Source organism: Mercenaria mercenaria, chromosome 1, assembly GCF_021730395.1.
Source record: "Mercenaria mercenaria strain notata chromosome 1, MADL_Memer_1, whole genome shotgun sequence".
Lineage (NCBI taxonomy): Eukaryota > Metazoa > Mollusca > Bivalvia > Venerida > Veneridae > Mercenaria > Mercenaria mercenaria.
In genome coordinates this window covers 54,839,566-54,860,097 of record NC_069361.1, presented here as the reverse complement: position 1 = coordinate 54,860,097, position 20,532 = coordinate 54,839,566, and the positions used below count along the sequence as shown (strand labels likewise).

Genomic DNA, 20,532 nt, shown 5'->3' with positions numbered 1-20,532 from the left:
AACATCTACAAAAGAATTAAAATGTATTTGAAAAATATCAGTCAGATTATGCTAAATATTTTGTGTTGAGAGCCTACAAAGATATCCAATTAACTTTTATTTCCCTAACAATTTCAGTCTATTTCATTACCATCAACAGTGGATTGATATCCATAAGCCTAACTTTTAATTATCAATTACTCTGTGTAAGTGTGTCAAACACCTTCTATTTAATCAAATCAATTATAACTTAAATAATCAATAATTATTATTGCCTACACAATAGATATCTATAGTATATAAATAAGGGAGGTGTAAATTCCTAGGGTGTAAAGACCTGGAGGAGTAAAGTCCAAGGGTGTATTGTCCCAGAGGTGTTATGTCTTGATACCGACATATAGACCCTCGGCTGCCTGCCACTACCACACCTCAGCTGCCATCAATAGGGCTACCACTACAAGATTCATGGTCCCCTTCTGCAGAACAGATTCATACCGGCACTCCTTCTTTCTATCCAGTATACGGTTATGGAACATTCAGCCTGACAGGAGCCACTACAATAGAGACTTTCAAGGCGGGCATCGTCTGTAATCCAATGTAAAAACACCAACAATTTTACCATTTTAACCTGCACTTGTTTGTGCCTCACATCCACCTTGTAAAGTTTCACTTGTACGACGATGCTCAAGAGTGGGGCATGTACAGTATTGGAAGAAGATGAAAGAAGAGGCGGGGTATAATATTTAGTGTACTATGGCCTGAGGTGAAATTACTTAAGGTATGGCATAGTTTTTTTTTTTAAATTAAGAACAACAACAACAATTCGTAATAATTAAAATTAAACAAAGTAGATATTTAGCCACAATAACATCTTTTGAACTACTGAAACTCGCTTAAACAGATGCCAGGCGACATTATCCAGTTAAATGTTGGTGGAAAGAGGTAGGTCCAGAAGTGATAAAGTTGAATAGTGAGATTGTTGCCGCGAACAGTACGCGGACTAACTAATATTCGGATAATTAAATGAATAAATTCTAGAATGCGCATTAAAATCCTTGCAATACTGGAAATTTATCATTTTGAATTTCTAATAATTTCTTCAACTTGAGTGTATGGTTTGACAGTTGGTAAAAAGGTAAGTTTTATTTACCTTCCCTTGGTGAAACTATAGTCTTTTCCACCTATTACGTTTACCTCGTTTCTGAATTATCAGTATCGGTAAAATCGTCCAAAAAACATATTTATATACCATACATCAATATCTCTAGACCTTTTTTTTCATTTTTTTAATAAAGTGTATATTAAAGAAATAATCTTGGATTTTTCTTTTTTCCCCATAGACCGTAATGCTATATGACGTTACGTCGACTTTCCAATATGGCGGCGCCCGTAGCGCAATAAACTAGGGGTTAACTCAAAATTAAAATGCCCGAGTTAATATTTGAAAAGACTGTGTTTGTTATTGTACTATGTTAATTCTTGGAGGAATTCGTGACATGCCACCTCAAAATGAAAAATAAATAAATAAATAAAATAAATAAATAAGAAAATAGAAAGAAACAAACACAAAAAAAACAAGGTGATTTCTAAAAAAAAAAAAAAACCAAATGTGCGTGCGAACGTCTTGTTATTCTTATATTAATTTTTCTGTCACTGAAACTCGAATGAAAAATATTATAAATACAGACATTTCAGAGTCTGTCACGGACGTACAGGCACAATATAAAAATTCGAGCTCTAAAGCATGCATTTTCATTTTGTTGTAGTGCATTTTGTTTACAATTACATGAAAGTTTCAACATAGTACTTAACGTTTCTGGTGACGCGAAAATATAACGCCAACACGTAATTTTCCATAAGCACACGGTCATTTCCGAAGGAGCATCATGGAAGGCACGTGCAGTTTTCCCGCCAAAATACGAAGAAGAAACGTCTGCTTCCGGTTCTATGGAGAAATTCATTACGTTGTATACGATGGCCCGATATTTACGTATATTTAAGCTGGATTTTCATTATGTTACTATTCCCGTTTCCATCTTAAAGTTGTGTTCAACATCTGCCGAACAATGTACGAAAATGTATATATCGATCTAGCACAGGTTCTACAGAAATATGGTTTCGGAAGAATCGTGTTGAGTCATTAAAACTAGTATCACTCCCTGACGCCGACAAGGCTTGTAATTTCTTTGGACATGATTTATGGAAATTTGTTTTTGTTTGTTTGGCTTTGGGTTTAACATCGTTTTTCAACAGTATTTCAGTCATGTAACGGCGGGCAGTTAGCCTAACCAGTGTTCCTGGATTCTGTACCAGTACCTGTTCTCCGCAAGTAACTGCCAACTTCCCCACATTAATTATCAGAGGTGGAGGACGAGTGATTTCAGACACAATGTTTTTTATCAAATCATACGCCCCGTCCGAGGATCCCGCGATCCGTAGACCAACGCTCTTCCTACTGAGCTAAGCCGGCGGGTCCGTTTTCAAAATAATTGCACGCAGTACATGTTTAACTAAATTTGTTTTAAAAGCACTGATCCCCAGAAAGTATGACAACAACAAAACAAGAGCTGTCTCCATAGGATGACACATGCCCCCGATGGCACTTTGAATGAATAGTTATGGCCGATGTTAGAGTTTAGGACCTTTGACCTACGGACCTGGGTCTTGCGCGCGACACGTCGTCTTACTGTGGTACACATTCATGCCCAATAATTTTAAAATCCATGCACGAATGACAAAGATATGGACCGGACACGCCCATCAATGCACTATCATGAAATATGACCTTTAATGTCTAAGTGTGACCTTGATCTTTGAGCTACGTACCTGGGTCTTGCGCGCGACATGTTGTCTTACTGTGGTACACATTCATGCCAAGTTATTTGAAAATCCATCCATCGATGACAAAGATATGGACCGGACACGAAAATTGCGGACAGACTGACAGACCGACAGACGGTTCAAAAACTATATGCCTCCCTTCGGGGGGCATGAAAATAGATATCAGAAAATTATTGCTAAATTTCTCATGGAAGTTTTAATAGTTAATGACAGATTATGTTACAGAAACACATAAGAATTATTTTTTTTTTTTTTGGCGATTTATTCAAAATAACGGGATACTGGAGGTAAACTGCCTTAATCATAAAGCTTTTTATTTATTTAAATATTCCTCCGTGGTGTATTGGTCACGACCCCAGGGAAATTTTTATCGCCGCGGCAGCCCGGGTTCGATTCCAGACTCGAGCATGTTTTTATCTCTTAATTTGGCATTCTGAAACAGATTAGCAACAAAACCTCGTGTTCCAATTTTCAAAATCTGACCAAACTTTAAGCAAAAATCTGGATGTCTTTGCCTTTAAATGGCTAAACAAAGTAACAACTTGTGATTTTTTTGGCCACATACTGTTTAACGTATGAAAGAAATAGTAAAGACAGGTAATGTTTCGGAAAAGATATGAACTATTTCGCACGTCATTTTTTTACTTCAACATAAAATAAGTTTTAAAAAGGTTTTCTTTTTACGATGCTGGCTTTGAGAAAGAAGAAATTGATGTTCGCGATTTGCATAAGCGATTTAACCGAACAATTCGAAAGAAGCGTGTGCAACAGTTTAAATAGTTGAACTAACATGTTAGGCCACGTATTAGTAAAGAAAACATTTCAAATATGATTGTGTGCGACATTAGTGACTTCCCATAATTAATTATAGACGTGAATGAATATTGATGTGGGTTTTCTTAGCGACTTAGCATTTTCTTGTAAATAAATCCGAATCGGCTAGTGCTTCACAAATATATTGAAATACCTGTGTCAGGTATGTCCTTAATATAGATGATGACGATATGATATTTACGTCGGCAGCGGATAATGAAATAGGTACTATTTACTAACATACGATTTTGTGTGGAATTGCGCGTGGATTCTGTACGCCTGTTTTAAGTATCTATGCGAGAATGGAAAAATCGACTCATTTTGGGAACAGTGATCTTCATGCTAAGATTTTTACTCAATTCACGCATGTTTTCCTTTCGGCCTGCCTCGATTTCATTTCTGAAACTGTGTCCGTGGTATAACAAAAAAAAATATTTATACGCGTCACGTGCCAGACAGAATACACGAGTGTGAATGAAAGGCGGGAAAAGTTAGGTATCAATCAGTCTCCACGGATTTTATTGACTTCTGCACAAGTGCGAGATACAGTACATAATCAGTGACATGATTCTATTACGTCAGAAATGTTGACTGACATACTTTCAGCGATTAATTAAGGACGCTAACAGCATGACCAAGACTTCAAATTCAAAGGGAAAGACAGAAAAGAAAGAAAAGAAATGCTTAATGAACAGAAATTTATCAAAAAGGATAATATTTCTTAGATCGGTAATGTCAAAATTTCGTTCATTAAAGTAGCAACTTATAGTTAAAAAGAAAGGAAAACGTCCGTAATTAATTAAAAAAGGTGATCAAACACCCACCAACCCATATTTTATACATTTTTACAATTAACCCATCACCCATAAAGACGGTTTTTGTGAGGACCACCACCCATAATTATGATTTTTGGATGGACCCCACCACCCATAATTATGATTTTCCGATGGAACCCACCTCCCGTCATTAAAAGATTCGGTTGCCGTCTGACACCGCCCCTCCCCCCATAAATTTAATTCTGGAATCGCCATTATAAATAACTTCAAATTCCGAGTAGGCTCTATGACTGCTCTCTGGATCGTTCATACAAGTTATTTAAGTCAAATATAAATCTGTTATAATAATAATGATAGATTTGATAACAATAAATAGAGAGAATGGGTTCGCGGTCCGATTTCGCTTTAAAAGACATCTAAATTAGCAGCCCTCGGATCAAGAGTAAGTCACGAGCTTAAAAGAAAACGGAGATGCTTCCATATAAACAGCAAAATTTAAAAAAGAAATGAAATAAAATAGATAGGTTGATAAAACGATAAACAACTAAGCATTGTTTAAATATATATTTCAAGAAGTAAAGTATAATTCTAGCGTGACATAGATACGTCAAGATTTCTATCTTCTATCAGCTGATTGTGTTTTTAAACCTAGAGGTAATATTTCCCTTGTGCGCCTCGTATAAATCTGCATATGGCAACAGCAAGATTACGTCATTTGTCTAATACGTCACAAGTTTCTTTCGGAGAAAAATAATTCTCTTGCATACACAACCGGTGAATATTGTTTATTGAAGTTCAAAACTGACCATTGTGAAAGAAACTGGATATGTGGCGGACTGTAAATACTTCAGTAAGGATGCTAAAATACAGGTTATCTTTGAACCATGCGTTTGGAAATGATGTTATTTTGAACAAGTCATCGTTTCAAGGGCATGGTGCGATTGATGCCTGAATTTCACCGATGTTTAAAAGAGCTTGTTTGTTTACAATTTACTCATCGAGGATTGGATAGAGCTACCGAAGACTTGGAAGTATTTTGGACTGTTTATAACTTTGTTAAAAGTGAGTCAATTTACATTTTTGTTAGATCTAAATAATGTGTTCATTGTTATAGCTTTTTTTTAAATACAACATTTCATTTCCCTCATGCATTCATAAACGAAATGAGTCTTGAATCGCTCCCGATAAAATTCACGTGAATTTTCCCGTAATACTCCAAATTTAGAGAGCAAACTCCAATGGCGACAAGAAATTACAATAGGAGACTGCCGTTGAAAATATAAATTTGTCATTTATTTGGATATTTGGCAAAGCAGAAAAAAATCGTTAAATTTCTCGAGGGTGACTTTTTTTTAGTTTATCAAACCATGTTTACTTTGCCGGTAATTGTCGTAGTTTTGTCATATGACTCCAAAGTTGGGGTAAACCTTTGGAATGGAACAGACTTTATTAACATAAGCTTTATAGAGTTTTTCTGCGACCCTATATTAAGAACAGTTAAAACCAATTAAACCTCACCCCCAGCAATTTGCTGGTACCCATTTACAGCTGGGTCAAATGAGGCAATCGTGATAAAGTGCCTTGCCCAAGGACACACCGCAATGGGAGTAGCCAGGATTCGAACCAGGGGCCTTCACCTCCATAGGTAAACATCTTAGCGGCTTAAGTTAGCCCTCTCGACCAATGCTTCCACAAGATGGTTCATAACATTTCACTGCACATTTTGATGTCCTAAATATTTCTGATGGAAGTGGTTATTTTTACGGTCCCATAGGAAAAGCCTCGCAGGCTATTCTTACGGCTCTCCGTAAGAGTAGTGACTCGCAGGCTATTCTTACAGCTCTCCGTAAGAATAGTGAAAAGCCCACAGGTGTCTATTCCTACTGCTCTCCCATACGCATTACGAAAAGCCCGCAGACCTGTGGTTATTCTTACAGCAGTTTTATGTTACACAGCGTACTGAATTCATTTGACTGATATACTTTCAGTTTCACCCAACTTCTTTACTTTTCTGGTAAGGAAATCCAGAGAAGACAAAAAAGGGAAGTGATTTCCCCAAGTATAACACATTTTATTTTTTCCATTTGTTACATAAACAAACAATTTCAATACAATGAATTTATCGTAAGTGTAAGATACTTTATTTAACTGAAATTTGTCTTCTAAATAAATTTTTTAAATGATTGTTGGTTGTACAGATGTAGATGTAAATACAAACATACGTTATTAATATTGAAACACTAAAAAATATTGACCAAGTGCAGAGCTCCAGATAAGCTTTTGGTGCAAATGGGTATTTACCCATCACTTTTTGTCTGAATTGGATATTCGAAATTTGAATTGGGTAAAAATACTATCATTACCCAGCCTTTTCAGAAGTAATTGGGTATTTGCTAAAACCAATTGGGTATTTTACCAATCTCGCACAAACAATTGAGTATTTTTTGCTTACAGTATACATGGTATATATCATTGAACAGGATTGACTATAAGTAGCTAAGTACTTTAATGGCGCCCTTCAATGTTTAGTACAAAAATGTATTTAAAATTGTAATGAACGTTCCATACTGTTGTTTTCTTTTTCACTTTTAATGCAGTCGGAGATCAGTTCATCCACAATATCCCGAACGATGTGGTCACCACAATATGCATTCTCCCAAAAGATATCATCCAGTATTGGTGACACTACATTGTCACAAACAGATAACTGTCATTGTTGAACAGCAAAATATCCCACTAATTAGTTTGTGCTGCAACAATGTTTATTCTTCAACTCTTTTACATTTTATCAGCGTAAAATTGTTTACAAAGTATCCAAATAACACCGATCAGCCGACTGAGTGGTCCTGTGATTATTCTGATAAATTGCAACCTGTTCTGCGGTAATGTATAACCAGTCAGTCAAATTTAGCGTTAAAGTCTCGTACCCTTTCTAGTAATAAGGAAAATGCGATACGCAAGCTATTCTTTATGAATTGGGTATTAGGAATTTTACTTGCGTTTCATTACACACACTGTATGAATTCAGTTGGGTTTTCTGCAATTTTAATTGCGTAAATACGCAAATATGCAGCTTATCTGGAGCTCTGCCAAGTGTTTCACTAAACCAGTTAGAGAATTATTGGTCTATGTTCCGTGAATATACATGCAAATTTTTCACAACAGTAGAAATCTCTTACCACTCTAAACATTTAATTTAGTTTTATACTTGACGTTTGTCACACATTAGCTCGACATGTTTGCATCAATTCAGACCTGACGTTTTATTTGTAACACAATGACCAAATATGATTACATGTCATTTCCGAAATCGATTCAAAATATATCTTCAGTACAATGTATTGTAATGCAAAACTGCCATAGGAATAACCACCTACCGGCTTTTCACTATTCTTACAGGAGCGCTGTAAGAATAGCCTACGAGGCTATTCCGACAGAACTATAAGAATAGCCACTTTGCTGGTTACCAACCTCGACTTCCCACTCTTGGCTCTCTCATCTTCCCAGAATGAATTGAACTTTTCGTTGGTATTTGAAATAAGTACATGTAGATCTCTTTTTTGTCTTAAATACGTTATTTGTTTATTACAATATGTATATTTTGAAAAAAAGACCACTTTTCTGTGGTACAACATGGATGTTTCTTTCAAATTTTTAGGTTATTTTAAGGTATCTCTACCTGGTAAGGAGTTTTTTTGTGGACTTAGAAAAACAAAACTTATTTCCCTTTCTTGCTAAGTACTATAAATAGCTTATTAATGAAACTTTGAAACTTTCTAACCTGGTTGTTAGAATTGAATATCATATGTCATTGTTTTGGCAAATATATACATATACTTACCATGTGCTTCATTTTATGTTATTTCAGGTTTGCTACTTCAAAGGAGACTCTGACATGGATTCAAGATTCATTTTTTACAAGGTACATACTTGTTCCCTTTATTGCGGGGTCGTGAGTTCGATCCTCATGCGGGGCGTATGTTCTCCGTGACTATTTGATAAACGACATTGTGTCTGAAATCATTAGTCCTCCACCTCTGATTCATGTGGGGAAATTGGCAGTTACTTGCGGAGAACAGGTTTGTACTGGTACAGAATCCAGGAAAACTGGTTAGGTTAACTGCCCGCCATTACATGACTGAAATACTGTTGAAAAATGGCGTTAAACCCAAAACAAACAAACAAACAAACAAACAAATTTCATAAAAAAAGTTAAGAAAACTTCATTTAATATGGAAATAGTGTGACAACATTTTACCACAGGTTTTGAATATTTTCTGAAGTCATATGTTATTACTATTGTCTTGTGATCTTTTCAGCTTGCTGAGTGGAAGGATTTCTTCATTAAAAGATGATAAGGGAGCTGTAAGTACGGTTTTCTATTTTTAGGAATATTGGTGAATACTAGGACTGGGACAATTACTCGGTTAATTGGATCCAATTAGATTACTAGGTGAAACCGGTTTCAATTTTGCAAAACTGCTAATCCCTCTTAAACAATAAACATCACGAATCGTACTTAATCTTTATATATTTCTTTGACCAGCTCATTGACCCGCAGTATATTTCCGCTAAAACACATCAACATAATTAACAGTCTCGGATTCACCTGTTGTGATATATTTAAAATGAAATACACCAAAATATCACTTATTAATTTTCAAACTGCGTGCAAACCATAACATCCATAAGTTCCTAATGAAGTCAGCTGCTGGAAGTACCTTGATATAGAGATAGTACCTAAGTTTTTCAAATCATAGGTATGAAGTTAAAAAGTTTTGAAATGAAGACAAATGTACATATATTTCTCAAAAATAGATATATTAACAATATTTTAACCAGAAGCGTAGAGTTATGAGCATTTGATATTTTCATGTAAAAGAAAATTTTGTGATCAAGGAAATGTAACTCTTCTTGGACCTGGAGAGCAGGAACACCAAAGGGACATAATATAGCGAATATTTTCTACTTGGGTGCATTTGATTTAACATTCAACTGTGATCTGGATTTCTAAATAATGATCCATGATACTGTGTGCTAAAAATATAAAACAACTAGAACAATCCTTTAACAGCAAAAAGATGCTATCAGTCTGCCCAATCACGTGATCGCGCTACGTCATTTTGTTCCTGCAACAAGCTCGAAAGTGAAAGTGAAAAGGTAAACAAAAATTATAAATCAGGGCGTAAGTTTGTTATTCAATATATTGGAGAAATATCATGCACATGATTCGAAACCTATTTGAAAGTGCTACCCCCGGTACTACCATTTCCTCACCAAACCAACCTCGTTTTAATGCTATTCCTGTTCAGCCACTTTCGATATGTATGCTCTGAGGTGTTCCCACTACAAGTCAGTTGCAAAAAATACAGAAAAAGCACTTTCTTGTGGATAAAATTCACAGCATAGGTCATCGCTATAAACCATTGATTACTTTAAGACCATGATTAGCTCGGATATTTACTCGTAGTCGCTTATTGGACAGAAAATGCCATTTTATGGAATGTTCCCACAACAAGTCCAATGCAGACCATGTAAACATTGTAATACAATGCAGGTATAAAGATTAAATCTTTTAAAAAAAAATGATGCGGCTTCAAAAAGTCTTTTCGATTTCTATAATTTGAAGGGTGCTTTTTTGTGTTATACAGGTCTTAAAAACATTGTTTATACTAATTCTTAGTGTATTAAAAAACTTGAAAGATTATTTTTTACTTCTGATTTTTAAATAAAAGAAAAAAATCCAAAAAGAGATATTTTGTTAATCTTTTTACTCAGAATCAAAAGAACGCGGTTAATTACATGACACGGAAAGGTGTTATAATTGCTGTGCAAACAATTCACACTTAAACTTGCATGATAACAGAATGTAAACGCAAACCGTCTGCTGCCAGTTAGTGTCAAAAAGCCGCTTTTCTTTGATGTAGTCTGTTACCGATACTACTGTTTGTACGAAACGGTTGGGAACGAAAATAACACAGTTCGATTTCCACCAATCAGGTTCTGATAATAATTCAGTCGGCGGCATCAATATGGCCGCCGCCATAACTTTTTTGCCGGTAAATATTAAATATTGCTGGGGAAAAAGTCCGAAATTTAACTGTGACTAATACGCTAGAAGTTAAATTTTCCGACCATTTCCAGAGCAAAAATTAGATGCGGACTATACATTACCGCGACCTACACACACCAAAATACGGTATAAGCAATTACTTTACAAGTTTCAAGAGAATATCAATTCATAGAAAATTACAGTTACAAACTAAATACCTTTCTGCAACACATGGAGTCATTAGCATTCACTGTCAATCAGTATTATGACTGAGATCGATGATCATTCATTTATTCAAATAATTTATAAACAGAGTCCGTTGTTTACATTTTTAGCCCACCATCATCAGATGGTGGGCTATTAAAATCACTCTGCATCCGTAGTCCGTACATCCGTCATTCCGTCCGTCCGTCCGTTAACAATTTCTCGTTATCGCATCTCCTCAGAAACTACTGGGGGGATTTTGACCAAACTTTGTCAGAATGATGTATTAGTACCCTAGATGTGTCCCTCTGAAAATCAGAATGGTTCAACAATTTATGAGTGAGTTATGGCCCTTTGTTTATTTCTATAATTTACATAGATTTATATAGGGAAAAATTTTGAAAATCTTCTTGTCCAAAACCACAGAGCCTAGGGCTTTGATTTTTGGTATGAAGCATCATCTAGTGGTCCTCTACCAAGATGATTCAAATTATTTCCCTTGGGTCAAATATGGCCCCGCCCCGGGGGTCACATGGTTTATATAGACTTATATAGGGAAAAACTTTGAAAAACCTCTTGTCCAAAACCACAGGGCCTAGGGCTTTGATATTTTGTATGTGACATCATCTAGTGGTCTTCAACTAAGATTGTTCAAATTATCCCCCTAGGGTCAAATATTGCCCCGCCCTTGGGGTCATATGGTTTACATAGACTTATATAGGGAAAAACTTTGAAAATCTTCTTGTCCAAACCACAAAGCCTAGGGCTTTGATATTTGTAATGTAGCATCATCTAGTGGTTCTTTACCAAGTTTGTTCAAATTATCGCCCAAGAGTCAAATATGGCCCCGTCCCGGGGGTCACATGGTTCATATAGACTTATATAGGGAAAAGCTTTTAAAATCTTCTTGTCAATAACTACAACATTCAAATTTGGACCACATGTATATTTTTGAGTGGCAAGATGAACCTTGACATGAGTTGACCTTGATTTTGACCTAGTGACCTACTTTCACATTTCTGTAGCTACAGCCTTCAAATTTGGACCACATGCATAGTTTTGTGCACTGAAAAAAACTTTGACCTTGACATTGACCTAGTGACCTACTTTCAGATTTTTGAAGGTACAGGCTTCAAATTTGGACCAAATGCATAGTTTCGTGTTCCGAAATGAAATTTGACCTTGATTTTGACCTGGTGACCTACTTTCACATTTCTCAAGCTACAGCCTTCAAATTTGGATCACATGCTCAGTTTTGTGTACCGAAACAAACTTTGACCTTAACATTGACCTAGTGACCTGCTTTCACATTTTTGAAGATACAGACTTCAAATTTGGACCACATGCATAGTTCTGTGTTCCGAAATAAAATTTGACCTTGATTTTGACCTAGTGACCTACTTTCACATTTCTCAAGCTACAGCCTTCAAATTTGGACCACTTGCGTAGTTTTATGTACCGAAATGAACTTTGACCTTAAGATTGACCTAGTGACCTACTTCCATATTTCTGTCGCTACAGGCTTCAAATTTAGACCACATGCATAGGATTGTGTACCGCAACAAACTTTGACCTTGACATTGACCTAGTGACCTACTTTCACATTTTTGAAGGTACAGGCTTCAAATTTGGACCACATGCATAGATTTGTGTTCTGAAGTGAAATTTGACCCTTGATTTTGACCTAGTGACCTACTTTCACATTTCTCAAGCTACAGTCTTCAAATTTGGACCACTTGCATAGTTTTGTGTACCGAAATAAACTTTGACCTTAAGATTGACCTAGTGACCTACTTTCAGATTTTTCAAACTACAGCCTTCAAACTTGATGCACACGCATAGTTTTGTATACAAAGAACTTTGTCCTTGAAATTGATCTAGTGACCTACTTTCACATTTCTCAAGCTACAGCTTTCGAATTTGGACCACATGCACAGTGTTGTGTACGGAAATGAAAATTTGACCTTGAGCTAGTCAATAAGTCTTGAAATTTGGAACACTCTAAAATGGCACATTGGTTGGAGCCAAGATCACTCTGTGATCTCTTGTTAGTCGTAACCGGTGCTCTTGTAAAAACCACTTTTTTTTGAAAAATCGAAGAATGCGAAGAGCTATGGTACGGTCTCTACTTGATACGGTCATCAGGAAGGCAAAGAGCATTTTCAATCTGGCGGCCCATAACCGTTCTAATTCGATTTCTTACAAATGATTAACGGTTTTAAAAATTTGAAATCTTCCCGGCCCTAGTAAATACTTTCCTAATCCTAAGACTAGTGTATAGAGATTTGCCCTTTAATTCATCTGTATCACTGTTGTGTCCAACAAGCATAAGAATTGTTTCAGATTTTACAAATAGTCATGATGTGTATTTTGCCATAAGGCAGGAATTATGTCCCCCCACCCCCGCTGGGGTGACATACTGTTTTTTGCTTTGTCTGTCCTTCCGTCCATCCGTCACACTTCATTTCTGATCAATATCTGGAGAACCATTTGACCTAGAACTTTCAAACTACATAGGGTGGCAGGGCTTATGAAGTAGATGACCGCTATTGTTTTTGGGGTCGCTCCATCAAAGGTCAAGGTCACAGGGGCCTGAACATGGAAAACCATTTCCGTTCAGTAACTTGAGAACCACTTGACCCAGAATGTTGAACCTTCATAGGATGATTGGACACGCAGAGTAGATGACCCCTCTTGATTTTGGGGGTCACTCTATTTAAGGTCAAGGTCACAGTGGACAGAACATAGAAATCAAAAATTTCTGGTGTGACTTGAAAACCATTTGACCTAGAGCCTTCAAACTTTATAGGGTGATAGGACTTGCAGAGTAGATGACCCCTATTGTTTTTGAGGTCTGTCCATCAATGGTCAAGTCACGGGGCTGAACACAGAAAATGCTTTCCAATCAATGACTTAAGAACCACTTGACCCAGAATGTTAAAAATTAATAGAATGATTGGACATGCAGAGTAGATGACCTCTACTGATTTTGGGGTCACTTGATCAAAGGTCAGAATCACAGGGGCCTGAACATGGAAAACTGTTTCCAATCCACTAGGCTCAGAATGTTGAAACTTAGTGGTATGATTAGACATGCCAAGTAGATGATCCCTATTGCAGACAACCATCAGTGTCTCTTTGACTTTCGCTCCTGTCCCCAATTGACTTCTTGACTGTGCGACTATGCTGAGGGGGAAGCATGCGTTTTTCTACAAAAGTATCTTCTAGTTTTATTAGGGACCGAATTTTTCAGAGTTAGTGGTTTTTGTTGCTGTCATTATAAGCTGTCATGTACTTGGATAGAGTGAGATCACTGAGATCCCTAAGAAGAGCATTTCTAAGAGACTGACCTAATAATTGCTGTATATAAAAATACGTATGACAGTAGGGCAGGGTGCCAAGTCAGGCTGACTTGAATACTGTACATGAGGAGAAAAAGTCTCGATTCAGGTATGATTTTTGCTTATATTTTCTTTATTACATGATGGATTTTTATAAGATAAAGTGTGTCAAAGATGACAAAATAAAGGCTTTCCATTGCACACAGCATCTGACCGCAGTTCTCGGTTCTTTTCTCAAACACTTTGCCCAACGGCTTTTTGTGTCTAACAATTTAGATAACATACACACTCGCAGTTTGGCCAGGTGTTTGAGAAAATTACTTAAAACTGACTGAGGATAGCACTCGTGTATAAGATCTTTGACACTCTATATCTTAAGAAAATCTGTAAAGTAATAAGGAAAATATATGCAAAATGCTTCTTGAATCTGGCCATTTTCTCTGTGTGTACAATATCTAAAAGTCAAATGGGTTGGTCACTTTGTAGAAGTTATGAATTGAAATCTTCAGCATCAAGAAACTGTGGTTAGTCACCGTGTACCCTCCTGTTCATTTTGTTGATGCTGCAGATTTCACTTCACAGTCTCTGTCCTACTCATTATCTCATTGGATTATTTTTTATTTCAGATATTTATTGACCGAGATCCAGTCTTATTTACTGTGATTTTAAATTACCTTAGAACAAAAGAAGTTGATCTGAGGTAAGTGGTTCATAAATACACCTTTAGAATATTGTTGATTAAAGATGAAAGCATTTGGTATAATTTAGATCATTTTTAGCTCGACTTTTCGAAGAAAAAGTAGAGCTATTGCACTCGCCCCGGTGTCTGCACCGTCGTCCTCATCGCCATTGGTTAAAGTTTTTGATAAAGTCAAATATCTCTGATACTATCAAAGTTATTGACTTGAAACTTAATATAGTTATTTACTATCAAAGTCTACACCAGGAGAAACAATCCCCATAACTCTGGTTTGAATTTTGACAGAATTATGCTCCTTTTTAACTTAGAATTCTTGGTTAAAGTTTTTGATAAAGTTAAATATCTCTGTCACTATCAAAGTTATTGACTTGAAACTTAACATACTTATTTATCATCAAATTCTACACCAGGAGAAACAATCCACGTAACTCTGATTTGAGTTTTGACAGAATTATGCCCCTTTTTAACTTAGAATTTTTAAAAAAAAATTTGATCAAGTCAAATATCTGTTACTATTAAAGCTTTCGACTTGAAACTCAAAATAGTTATTCACTATCAAAGTCTACACCAGGAGACACAATATCCATAACTCATATTTGAATTTTGACAGAGTTATGTCCCGTTTTAACTTTGAATTTGTTTTACTGGCAAAGCTCTAATTCAGAGTCAAGCACTGAGAAAAGTTGAGCGCTCTGTCGTACGGACAGCTCTTGTTATAATTTCCAGATGTTGGACTTGCACATTTTTTGCAATAAGTAAATAATCATATTCCTGACTAGTTTTATTGAATCACCTCTTTGAGAGGTCAAAGTGCAAGAAGGTCAGAGTGTCTATAAATAGATACAGAAGCTTACTGGCAATGCTTTGTGTTCACCCCTATTTCTATAAGATATTTTTTTGTTGTTAGATTTACTGGGGCTGTATTGGCATTTTATTTTAGTGCAAAAATTGAACTGTACTGAAGAATGATATGAAGAGTCCAGAACTCAGTTAAAACTCCTAACATTAGCATTTTGTGCTATGCAGAAAATTAAAAAGAAATTGCAGCCAACTGTTTTAACTCCCTCCTTTGTGGAAGTTAACACTTACCTTGCTATATTTCTATAATGAACTCATTCATCTTTCAATTTGGACAGTACCATTAACTGTTAAAAGGGGTTCTTACCAAAAAAGATACTGACTGAATGGCAAACAGTGCAGATCATGATTAGACCACTGGTCCCAAAGGGAGAATCAATGGTGTTCAGCATTATAAGGGTTAAATGTTGTGTACTTGTAGACATACTGGATGAAAAGTTCTACAGAACGGTTGTCATTTGAATTTTGAAAGACAGGGAAATAGTTTACTTCACTATTCCTATGCATTGATCATGTCAAATGATACCTAACTCATTTTTCAAGGATACTTACTAACATTATTCCAGAATTTCAGTGAAAATAGGAAAAATTGTGTAATTCAGAAGATTATGTTCATTGCATCTAGTGAAAATACAGGAAACATTTTGCAGCATGCATTGAAAATATAGACAGCATATTTAACTTTAGTGACATAAATACAAGCCTTTAGGAAAGTATTTTTTTTGTTTACAAAGTATTTCTCAATATTTCATTAGAAAGTACATAAGGTTATATATGTTATGGATATTGTGACTATGTTTAATGTGATTACTGGTAATAAGAGTTTCTTCCAAATTAAATTTCAGCAATGTAGATATAAGTTGGTTGAAGCATGAGGCAGAATTCTATGGCATTAAACCACTAGGTATGTGTTTGCATATTTTGTTTGTTTTTAGTCACACTGAGACAATTTATATTGAAATGCAACTTTCCAGCTTATACCCTTGGAGGAGAATCCTCTTGACAATTTTTAGGCACAAGAAAGTATTTAGGTAGAACTGCAGATCTTTTGCATGTTAAGGATGACATCCTTACCTGAAATTTTTTTATGCCCCCCGGCATCTATTGATGCCGGAGGCATATAGTGATTGTCCTGTCTGTTCGTCTGTCCGGCCGTACGGGGTTAACCAAATGGGACCGTTTCGTCTAGCATCAATACCCCTTACTAGAATGACTTGATACTAATGCAGATGTAAACTGTGACCATTCCTCATCTTCAGACATCACCTGACCTCAGTTTGACCTTGACATTGACCTCGTTTTGGACTAGGTTGCTTTGTATGGGCCATCTCTTGGTTAACCAAATGGGACCGTTTCGTCAAGCATCAATACTGCTTACAAGAATGAATTGATACTAATACAGATGTAACCATAAGGTGTAATATCTATCGACAAGGATGCCACCGGGGGCATCAAGCGTTTATTGAACGCAGCTCCTTGTTTAACTTACCAAGCAGAATGTAGAACAGTTAGTGGTGAGAGGGAAGTGATTTGAACTATGTTACCTTTACCATTCCACTATGGAGATCCCTCAGTCAGGAAAACTTAAGTTACATATCAAATTCAGATACTATAGTATTGTGTCACAGATAGAAATAAGACATTGTATAAAAGCAGTACAAGGCAGTCAGTGTCACATATAATATTTTAACATTTCAGTTAAATATCTTTAACATATATTTGATAATGTTCCATCAGAAGGTCTCACGCTGTTTAGAATTGTCTCCAGCTAAGTGCTAACATACCATATATGGAGCTATCACATTTAACAGCCATTAGGTGATATTCTTTTGTTAAAATGCTAAAGAAATTTGTAAGTCATCCATCAGGGTATGATTATATTTGTTTTGCAGTTCGTCGGTTGTGTTTATGCGAGGAGCTGGATGCGGCATCATGTGGGGATGTTCTGTTCCATGGTTACCTCGGACCACCCTGTAAGTGTCAATTGGTTCTGAAGCTGACATTTAACATTTACAGTTAAAAGTGACCATTTAATATATTTTTTTCACCAAGTTATGTTTATGTGTTGCGAGTTAACTTGCACTGGTCTGTCTGTACATCCCAAAAAACTCGTTTGTCTTGCTCCTTAGCTTAGGACCATAATTATTGGAGTTGCAGTCCTGTGTCATTTTCAGTGTACTGTGATATCCCAACAAACAAATCAAATTCCATTTCATTTGACCTTCAAAAGTTGAAATTCAAGAATTCATGTTCCAACGAAGTAGCCATTTTGGCTAAAACTACGCAATATCATGCCACAAAATTATAGCATTCCACAGTAAATTATGTTTTGCAGTCATAATTTTAGCTCACCTGTCACGTAGTGACAAGGTGAGCTTTTGTGATCGCCCTTCGTCTGTTGTCCGTCTGTCGTCTGTTCACAATTTCTTGTGAACACGATAGAGACCACAGTTTGTTATCAATTTTTATCAAACTTCACCTAACTTGTATTGGCATAATATTTCAGTTCCTTTCAAAAACTGGCCAGATCCAATCATGGGTTTCAGAGTTATGGCCCTTAAAAAGGCCAAAATTTTCTATTTTTTGCATGTGAACACGAAAGAGACAACATTTTGCAATCAACTTTAATCAAACTACACACAACTTGTATTGGCAAAATATCTCGATTCCTTTCGAAAACTGGCCAGATCCCATCATGGGTTCCAGAGTTACAGCCCCTTAAAAGTCCAAACTTGGCTATTTTGGCTTTTTCAGCCATATAGAGACTTCATTTATGGTTCAATTTAATACAGACTTGCAAAATATCTTCAACAACAATAAATCTTGGAGTCCATGATGAATCTTTCAGATCCAATCAGAGGTTCTGGAGATATTTTATATCTGATTAATCAAAATGGATTTATTTCAGTAAGTACTTATAGGACTCATTTGAAATTTCATTATTGTCATTAGTTGGACTCAGACAATTAGGGTAGATAACTATGGACTGATTTTATGTCCCTTTACCTCCCTTTATTATGCCCCGCCGATGAAATCGGGAGGGGGGTATTGAAATGGCGTTGTCCGTCCGTCCGTCCGTCCGCAGCCATTTCTCAGTAACTACTTGGTAGAATTTCATGAAACTCGAAATAAACATGAACCAACATACTGTGATGATGCCCGTCAAGTTTTTTTTTTCATTGGTCAATTTCCCTCAGAGTTATTGCCCTTGATTCAATAAAAAATGTCTGTCTGCAGCCATTTCTCAGTAACTAACAGGTAGAATTTCATCAAATTTGAAATAGACATGAACCAAGATACTGTGCTGATGCCCGTCAAGTTTTTTTTTTTTTGATAGGTCAATTTCCGTCAGAGTTATTGCCCTTGATTTAATGAAAAATGTCCGTCTGCAGCCATTTCTCAGTAACTAGCAGGTAGAATTTCATCAAACTTGAAAAAGACATGAACCAAGATACTGCGACGATGCCCTTCAAGTTTTTTTTCCATTGGTCAATTTTCCATATAGTTATTGCCCTTTAATTGTTTAAAAATCCACAGATCTGTACATAACAAACCAACCAATTGGAAGAATTTCATTAAACTTCTTTCATTCTTTTCCATGAACATTTATTATAAACATGTGATGTTGTGTACCTACACCTGGTTTCCCCCCCCCCCCCCCCCCCATTTTTTTTTTTATTTTTTTATTTTTTTTTCATTTTTCATTTTCTATCAATATTTATAATCAACATGTAAACTGTTGTATCCTCACCCCCCCCCCCCCCCCCACCCCCAGCCCCACCCAAACAAACCATTCATTTTCTTTTAATTTGATTTTGACTAATGAAATTACTTGCTTCTTGGTAACATTCTTAACTTTGTGCTGGATATATTTTTTTGCCGTTCCTCAACTCTGACCCTTTCGGCGGGGGATTCCAATTCATCGAATTTGCTTGTTTCAAATTAAAATAGGTATATCTCCGTAACTAATGAAGATATTGATATGAAATTTCATTTATGCCATCAGATGGACTTGGACAATCAGTGAAGATACATATTGACTGAATTTATGACAAATTACCTCCCTTTGTTTTTATGTATATGAGTATACTTAGCAGCTTCTAATGAGATTGCTTTCAAACGTTATTTATGTCTTCCATGGCAAAAAATTTCTTTTTTTACTTACTTTTCTAATATATTGTTGTAATGGCTTGTATTCTGTATGACTGTATCTTCTACATGCATATACCAATGCATGATTACCTCCCCTGATTTTAATAAAAATGGATTTATCTCAGTCAGTATTTATAGGACTCATTTGAAATTTCATTATTATCATTAGTTGGACTGGGACAATCGGGTAGATAAATATGGACTGATGTTATGTCAAATAACCTCCCTTTGTTTCAAATTAAAATGGGTGTATCTCAGTAACCAATGAAGATACTGATTTGAAATGTCATTTATGCCATCAGATGAACTCAGACAATCAGGGTAGATAACTTTTGACTGACTTTATGACAAATTACCTCCCTTTATTTAATGTAAATGAATATACCTTAGCAGCAATTAATGAGATTGGTTTTAAATGTTATTTAAGTCTTCCAGGGTAAGGAATAGTTATGCAAATACAAAAATGCAGCATTTGAGCCTATGACCCTCAAACTTGGTATGAAGATTGGCCCTGACTAGTACGTGACCCATATTTCAAAAGGGACTGTTACAAGAAAATATTTATCCTTATGATATTTAATGTGTATGCCTATGTGATCTATGTCAAAACTTCATCTTATCATTAAGAGCAATGGTACTCAGGTGAGGAATATAGAGTCATCATGGCCCACTTGTTTCATATTCAAACTAAATAGCATTTCTTTTAGTGAAAATGTGTAAGTTAGGAAGGGTTAAAAAATAACTGTTTTAGAGTGTGTCCTTCCAAAAATTACATCTTTCACATTATCAGGTTCCATGCTTTCTGTCGAGAAATAT

The 20,532-nt window shown here is 35.9% G+C and overlaps 1 protein-coding gene across 2 annotated transcripts in view; it reads left to right on the top strand.

Annotated features, from left to right (window-relative positions):
- Nucleotides 1–782: 782 nt before the first annotated feature.
- Nucleotides 783–20,532, top strand: part of LOC123537167 (BTB/POZ domain-containing protein KCTD3-like) — a 79,429-nt gene continuing 59,679 nt past the window's right edge. For both annotated transcript variants that reach the window (XM_045320768.2, XM_045320778.2), the window contains exons 1-6: nucleotides 783–921; nucleotides 8,278–8,331; nucleotides 8,729–8,774; nucleotides 14,633–14,706; nucleotides 16,410–16,468; nucleotides 17,457–17,537. In XM_045320768.2, coding sequence (XP_045176703.2) covers nucleotides 881–921; nucleotides 8,278–8,331; nucleotides 8,729–8,774; nucleotides 14,633–14,706; nucleotides 16,410–16,468; nucleotides 17,457–17,537 — 355 coding nt within the window. In that variant the 5' untranslated portion in view covers nucleotides 783–880. The remainder of the gene's footprint in view (nucleotides 922–8,277; nucleotides 8,332–8,728; nucleotides 8,775–14,632; nucleotides 14,707–16,409; nucleotides 16,469–17,456; nucleotides 17,538–20,532) is intronic.